General features: G+C 38.8%; 1 protein-coding gene across 1 annotated transcript in view; it reads left to right on the top strand.

Annotated features, from left to right (window-relative positions):
• The first annotated feature begins 1,506 nt into the window (after nucleotides 1–1,506).
• Nucleotides 1,507–8,232, top strand: part of LOC103478788 (aldehyde dehydrogenase 2 family member) — a 26,314-nt gene continuing 19,588 nt past the window's right edge. The window contains exons 1-6 of the mRNA XM_008432842.2: nucleotides 1,507–1,616; nucleotides 2,151–2,291; nucleotides 3,029–3,108; nucleotides 4,527–4,638; nucleotides 5,850–5,978; nucleotides 6,378–6,491. Of these exons, the coding sequence (XP_008431064.1) occupies nucleotides 2,217–2,291; nucleotides 3,029–3,108; nucleotides 4,527–4,638; nucleotides 5,850–5,978; nucleotides 6,378–6,491 (510 nt within the window). The 5' untranslated portion in view covers nucleotides 1,507–1,616; nucleotides 2,151–2,216. The remainder of the gene's footprint in view (nucleotides 1,617–2,150; nucleotides 2,292–3,028; nucleotides 3,109–4,526; nucleotides 4,639–5,849; nucleotides 5,979–6,377; nucleotides 6,492–8,232) is intronic.

The raw sequence follows: 8,232 nt of genomic DNA, 5'->3' as shown, positions 1-8,232 counted from the left end.
TAAAATCTTTTTTTTTTTTTTTTTCTCTAAGTTACGTGCTGCACCTTTACAGACGTTCGGTGTGAGAGCTCACTTCGGGTGGAGCAGGAGCGGCGCTCCGGTCCAACAGCTGGAGCAGAACCAGCGTCGTACCAGCTCGTTGACTTAAATTATTTTACGGGTTATTAGTTTAGCTTTCTCACCGTGATGCTTCTCCGGGTTAGTATTGGTAGCTGTGCGCTGCTCTCCCTGCTAACTGGCCGCTCCGGATGTCCCTTTTTGTCGGCATTGAGCCTCGATGTAGCCAAACTCCGTCAAATGTTTGTTTTTTAAACGTCATATTAGATTCGTCGTGTTGATGCATTTTGAGGTATTTCTTCGGCGGAACACGCAAACTTCCCCATTCACTCTCAGACCGTTATATTTCCTCGCCACATTGCTTAGGATTTGTTGCTGCGCGCTTGCGCAGTGTGAAGGAAAGAGGCATATGCAGGCTGCGAAGTGAGATCGGCAACAAGAGACCGTGATCGGCGATCACCGATTATACACTTTTTCCACGGAAATCGGCCGATTATTAGCTCATTAGCTTCACTTTATACCAAATTAACTTTTAGCCACATAAGTGAGGATTTTTTTCACATAACAGCTGAATATGTAATTATGTCTCTAATTAGTCAAGTGTCAGATTGTTAAATTAAATATTAGTACATTTTAATGTGTGTGTTGTTTTTTTTGCCATGAAGAAAATATGGCAATGTTAACAGAGCAAGCTGCATCTGTCGCAAAAAAAAAGGGGGGGGAGGGGGGGGTCGTTTTTCAAATGTAAAGTATTGAAATAATTTTTATTTCACTCTACTGAGTCTGTGTGATTACATCAATTTTTGCTCTGTATTCAACAAGTTATAACAAAATGCAAAAAATGCAATTCTATTTGTTTCTTTGCAACTATGAGACATATTTCAACGTGTGCATGCATGCGCTCACACACACACACACACACACACACACACACACACACACACGCACACACACACACACACACACACACACACACGTGCACACACACAGGCCCACTTTCTCACTATTCTCTTTGCTTCACTAGAAAGCTGCCAGAAAGCAGGTGTTCATACAACTTTTGACAGGAAGCTTTTCTGGTCCCGTGGGAAAACTCCACCCACACTGAGTGGACACTCAGTAGAAGTGGGGGGGAGAATATAAACACTGTACCTCAGAAACGAACATAACAGGAGGGTTAAGGTCTGACCTTAAGGTCCCTGCTCCCATGGAACATTCCTCACAGGAGGAACTGTTATCTTTTCCACTTAAAAATCTCAAGGCTTTAGGAGAGTTTTCATCATAAGCAGTTTTGGAAACCACTGGGCTGTCTTCACTACAAATGAGTGTGTGACATTTGTGAACATTACTGGAGTGGAATAGCTTTAATTTTCTTGTTTTTGTAGACTTGGTTTGTATTTATTGAAATATTATCAGAGAATTAAGTTGAAATCTCTAAATGGTGTATTGTGTTTCAGCTGTTTATTAACAACAAATGGCAGGAAGCTGTGAGTGGGAAAACCTTTCCTACAATCAATCCATCCACTGGAGAAATCATCTGCCAGGTTGCAGAGGCTGATAAGGTAAATGACGGGAAGAAGATGCACTTTGCATGAGTTACAATTTTGCTTTTCATATGTCCTCCTTTTTAATTAGATACTGCTAAAAATGCAGAAAACATGAAGTCAGCTAGGATGAGCTTCCTCTGCAGGGTGACTGGACTCGGCCTCAGAGACGGGATGAGGAGCTTATAGCAGAGCTGCTGCTTCTCTGCATCCACAAGAGTCAGTTGAGGTAGTTCAGGCTGGTGATCAGGTTGCCCCCTTTGGAGGTTTTCCAAGCATGTCCAACTGGGAGAGGACCCAGAACTTGCTGAACAAACCATGTATCCCAAAAGCCTCAGATCCGCCGAGGCAGCAGGATCTGTTGCCTTGGCAACTCGGTTTCAGATCAGGGGAAGACCTTTAGAGAAAGTTTTCTGGGGTTCATGTAATCCTGCTGTTTCCTGGCAGAAAGCAGAAAGTGTCACTGCACAAACAGTTTTTTGTCTTCTGTATCTTATTGTTAAACAATACCTCAAGCCTTGTGGTAAAATTGAACTGCTTCTCCTTTTTCAGGCAGATGTAGATAAGGCAGTGAAGGCCGCATGTAACGCCTTTAGGCTGGGCTCACCGTGGCGCCGTATGGATGCATCTGATCGGGGCAGGCTTCTTTACAAATTAGCTGACGCTATTGAAAGAGATTCTGCCTACCTCGCTGTGAGTTCATATTTAATGTTGCAACAGAGTCAAACAGCATTTGAATGAATGTCTGGCGAACTTCTTACTTTTAGTAGTCCAGTACAGTAAATAACATGCTTACATTTCTTTTCATTAATTTAGATTTTGAATATGTATGAAATTGGCATAAGGGTCTACAACAAACCGGCTCAGTCTCATAGATTGAAGTTGTTGTTCTATTAGTATAGAAATAATCTGATTTGTCATATTACAGTTTCTCTGGATGTAATCTGTTTTTGCTAAGACTAAAGTCATAAATCCTAAAATCACAATGCCAACACAGTGAAGCCATCATCAGATCAGTTGGCAGCCTCTTTGTTTTGTTTTTACCAAATTAGTTTTAAGAAAATGTAATCTATACAGATGTGACTATTAGAAAATATGCTCTCTAAAATGTCTTGTGAAGGTGTTTTAAGCAGAAGGCAGAATGCAGTTTAGTGTTGAATTTTAATTGTTGGTAAATAGTTTAGATTTTTTTTTTCTCGCATTTGGACAAGAATTGGGTTCAATACTAAAATATCCACCATTTGCATTTGAAAGTGGTTCCAATTTCATTCTAAAAAAATGAGAGGACCATATTGAACACTAAGTCAGTATGTTGATCAGAAACTGACATTGTTGCCAACCAGTTTCTTACATTTTAATAAAGCTTTTAGATAGTAAACTTCTACTCAACAAAAGCCACCTTTATATGTGAAACTATGTTCTTGCCTCAGGAACTGGAAACCTTGGACAACGGGAAGCCGTATGTCATCGCCTATCTGGCTGATTTACCCTTGGTTGTGAAATGTCTCAGGTAAGAAGCCCCCAAACAATGGTTGTTTTTTAAAATGTATTTATTTTTAAGACTGGTCATTTTAAAGCTGTTTTGGTTTCATTGTAATCGTAACTTGATTGTTATTGTAACTTAGTTACTTGATCATAAAACCTTTAACATCTCAACTGCACCTTGGACCAACTGCACCTCCAAGCATCAGAGCTTCTGCCTCACAGAGCAGCTTTCCAACACGGCTCCTTCAGACTAGTCAGTTGTATAATAGAACATTTCATTTTAACCTTTCTTAACTTTATTTCTTTACTTCATTTGAACTTTACCCAAGTTTGGATTCATAGTGTTATGTATATGAATGTTTTTTTCATTGATCTGTTACTGTGTAAGTGTGAGAGACCCTGCAGCTATGAGTTACTGATAAAGAAGAACTAGAAGTTTCTGTTGGAATCCTCATCAGCTCTCATTTCCTGCCATACATGTATGATGTTTGTTTCAAATGAAAAGTCTAACTGAAAAATCATTCCTTCCAATCAGGTGAGTGACAGCTGCATGAGGACAAAACCTCATGGAGATAAGTTCAGACTTTGGGTTTGCCTTTGTTTTGCTGTGACTATATAATAATGTGTTGTGTTGTTCAGGGCTCTTCTGCTGACCGTGTTCAGTGAGACGGGTCTTTGAACATTTTTTTCCCTTTAAATAAAGAAACATAAACACAAAGATTGATCTTTCTCTAATTATTGAAACAGACTCTCATTCTTTGATAACAGAAATTTCCACAGCAGTCTACTAGTGGAACTGTGTGTCTGCTGATCTCATACCAGCTGGATTTCAGTGCAAAACTGATAAAGTTGCTAGAGGGTTAATAGAGGAGCCATGTTGTGATGACTTCCTGAAGGCCAGGTTTCAGGAAGAGCAGGAGCTTTTAAAGAGACAGAGGCCAAAATTCAAGGTGTTAAATTACAAAGTAAAATTTCATTTATGTTAGAGTTGATATATACAGCATTTTTTTTTTAACAATTGAAGCCAACATAGTTACTTGATAGTACCATTTTATAGCACAATATGCCAGGGAAACTCATAATACTGCACTTTTAAGTCAGTTTTTCTTTGTAATAAGGATCTGTTTCCAAATCCACTTGTGATTTCACTGAGAAGGCAAAGTCGGGCACAGACGTGTGTTCATCAAACAAAATCTCTGCTGAAGTTTGGACATGTCTGTTTGTGAAAAATCCATTTGGAACATCATTGTTCTGTGTAGTGTGTTCTATGAAGGATTCCATAGTACAAAAGCTGAAATTTTGGGTCATTTTGAGTGTTTGTGCAAATTTTACTTCCACAGCTGACATCCAATTGAAAACAAACAAACAAACAAGAAATCCTGACAAAATCTGTGTTGCACCATATGGTACATACTACTGCATTGGAGTATTTGCTGTGTTTAGGTACTATGCAGGTTGGGCAGACAAGTGGGAGGGGAAGACCATCCCTGTTGATGGAGATTACTTCACCTATACCAGACATGAACCTGTTGGAGTCTGTGGACAGATAATACCTGTATGTATGTTTTATATCATTTATTTATGTGCATTTAAAACTAGGGATGCATTGATATGAAAATTTGGGCCGATATTAATGTTATGGCTAATCAGCAATATTTGCCAATATTATGTATATTTCACTACCCTTTTGACACCTTGAAAAAACAAGTGGAAAGAACACTACTTATGTTGGGCACTATGGCCTCTATTGAACATTAAACAGGAAAAAGGGTAAAGAAAGAATGGCCTGAAATGGCCTATGACCCTGAATCCTTTCTGTGGCAGCCACTTTGAGGACTGTACACGGTACACCTGCTCCAACAACCAAACGTTGTGGGTGTCTTTGGGCACAACATATTCAGAGGAAGATTGTTTCAATATCCTATAAATGCCATGTCAAAAAGTAAGTTTATATGATGGAGCAAGACGATGTGGGTTGTTTTACAGCAAATGGAACTGGAAAACTACTTATGACAGAAATAAGGATGAATAGAAAGATTTTCCAGGACATTCTTGATAAGACTCAGGAAAAAAAACTTGTTCAAAACACATAGTCAAGAAAACTGCAATGGTTTCAGAGAAAAACTGTTAGTATGGTAGAGTAAAGCATCTGACTTGTATCCTAATGAAAAACTGAACTGAAGATCCCAGTACATAGACAGAACTTTGAAGGTGTTTGGCGTGAAAGAGTCTATCAACATCACCCCGGAACAATGTATGTGACCAGTTTCTTCATTTAGAGATCCACTGAAATTGTCAATACCAAGTCTTTTCCAATTATTTAATACATTTGTATTCAGTCCTGGTCCTTTTTTAACCCATAACTAAATGAACTCTGTCCTATTGACAGAAATGTACTTGAAGGGTAAAATGTTGTCATGTGAATTCTTCCTTTAGTATACATCTGATAGGACGTCCTGTAGCAGGTTTTTTTTTCCTTCTGCCCTGTACCATCTTAACATCTTTCTGAAATTGACATCAAATCCTTTATTTTCCTCTCTCATAATAATCTTATAATTCAGGTGGATAGTGGGTGATTTTAATTGAGTCATTTTCCAGTTGAGAAGACATTTTGTTTCATTGAACTGTAAAGGTGCCAATAAGAATGTCAGTAAGGTCATTTGGTGCTGTCTGCAAAGACTCTTATGATTGTAGCATTGTGTTGGCAGCAGTGAAGTTCTGGCATGAGACAAAAGGTAACTACTGTATTTTTCTTCTTTGCTGCAGTGGAACTTCCCTCTGGTGATGCAGGCCTGGAAACTAGGGCCAGCGTTAGCAACTGGTAATACTGTCGTGATGAAAGTTGCTGAACAAACACCACTCACAGCACTCTATGTGGCCAGTCTTATTAAAGAGGTATTCCACGTTTTATTGTTTTACAGCCACCTCTACCTGAACACAACCTAAAGACTAAGGCTGCACAACATTGTGAATGGTGTTATTGCAATATTAATATCACAAAGGACTGTTTGGAGTGCAATATTTGTTGGCTAATATATTCCAAGAGTTTTAAACTTACATTTTCAATACTAATGTAATATTTAGTCAGTTAGACACCATGTAGAAATGACATTGCCCAAAACGCTAAAAGTCACTGAGTTTAGGAAGCACAAATTAGGAGAGGAAAGAACATGGGAACATGGCACCTCATGCAGACCTACTAAAGACTAAGACTTTTTTTCTCTCTCTCCTGTGCTGGAAATAAAAATGCAAGTGGTTATTTGGATTTGTGTTATTTGGAACCTTTATGTTCAGGTTGGATTTCCTGAAGGCGTGGTCAATATCTTGCCTGGAATGGGACCAACAGCTGGTGCAGCCATTGCCAACCACATGGATGTTGACAAGGTGGCCTTTACTGGGTCCACAGAGGTACATCTGTCAGAAGGTTCTGTTCCTATCTCGATCTAATGAAAGTCCAGTCCTATCCTCAGGTTCACAGCCTTAGGTAGAAAAGTTCACATCTGGCTGCTGACTTGAACAATTTTGTTTATAGACAGACTTTCCTCAATAAGGAGACCTCCACATAATGGCTGCTGCTTATGCATGGGCTAAATCCTAATTTACTCTCCACCCCTTGCTTCTGTATTTACACTTTTATTTTTTATATTATTTTGTTTCTTCTACTTAAGCTTGGCCATAGAATTACACCAAAGGCCTGTGCTGTGATGCCAGCCCAGCACATCTCGGTTTTCTTTGTAGTATCTGACCTGACTAACCTAACGCATTGAAGATTTTTATTGGTGGCATGACGAAGCTGATTGAGTTGGTAGATCAACCCAGGTTTACTGACTGTTTATATATTAGTAAAACGGGTGAAGTTGGAACAAGTATATGCAATCATAAATCAGGACACAATAAACAAATTAAAGTGGAAATATAATGCTTTTAAATCCTTCTTTATCCTCCTGGTTATTGTATCTCCACACTCTCTTTTACCCCTGTTCTGAAAGGTTTTAGATCGTCTAGCTTTGCTGCGTTTTTTTTTTTTGTATGTAAATGAGACATTTCCCGCCCTCCAGGTCGCAAAACATTCCACTCCATCCCATTCAGCCATTTTGTAGTTTGGGATAAAAAGTTTCTCTGGAGGTAGATAATCATATTTCTGCTATCAAAGCTTATTATAGATGTCAACAACCATCCATCATCCATACATGTTGAAGGCATAGCCTGACTTAGAGTAATAGAATGAAGACGACGAACCTACGGGAGGCAGCTAAAGCTAGCACACAGCACTGTGAGAAGGCTCAATACTGCATAGCTGAAGTTGGACTATAAAATCACTGCAAAGGAAAAAAAATGGCAGATTCACAAAACTGATTAGCTGGAAGTCAATGACATTGTTTAGCAATTTCACAGCAAATGCGGTGACATCATGGAAACAACATAATAGGTGGCAAGTGAATTTTGCATGATATGTCCTCTTTTAAAGCTCTACAAATCACCTCCTCAACATTGAAAGCATGAATTGATCCAACACTTTCCAGTGTGTGTTTAAATAAATCCATATGCTGTGTAAGAGTTGTCTTTATTTGAATAAGAGATTTCACCCTAAACTAGTCACACAGCTGGTCTTAATGGCCAAAGATGAAATGACTCAGGTCAATGGGTGGAGCTCTATTTGTCTTTCGCTTTCTACAAAATCACAGTGAATGGGTCATAGGTGAGTTATACTTTCATATTTTCAGCATGTATTTGAACACACATGGACATCCATGCAGAGGCAGAGTGGTGAGTAGGCCTGTAAAACAGGTTGCTGTTTCAAGAATATTTTCAGTAAAGGTATTTGAGGTTAGTCTTATTCTGCGTCCTAACAAGAATCAACTTGAATCAGTTGCTTTAGGAAGGTTTTGTACCTATCAGCTAAGATGTATTTTGGTGTAGACCAGTGTTTCTCAACCTTTTTCAGCCCAGCGCCCCCCCAGCCTTTATCCAGGTCCCTCACAGCCCCCACCAAAGAATTTACAGGCTACTTTGCACTGACTATTATTTTATCATTAATATTACTATCACTATTGTAGATGTTTTGATTTTTATGCTTGTTTCTGTATTTATCATCAAAAATAATTTCCCAGAGAACAAAAAAGTCATGGAAATAGAAATTATTTTCACA

Source organism: Poecilia reticulata, linkage group LG16 (assembly GCF_000633615.1).
Source record: "Poecilia reticulata strain Guanapo linkage group LG16, Guppy_female_1.0+MT, whole genome shotgun sequence".
Classification (NCBI taxonomy): Eukaryota; Metazoa; Chordata; class Actinopteri; order Cyprinodontiformes; family Poeciliidae; genus Poecilia; species Poecilia reticulata.
The sequence above is the reverse complement of the archived record's forward strand: the minus strand, read 5'-3'. Positions and strand labels throughout refer to the sequence as shown.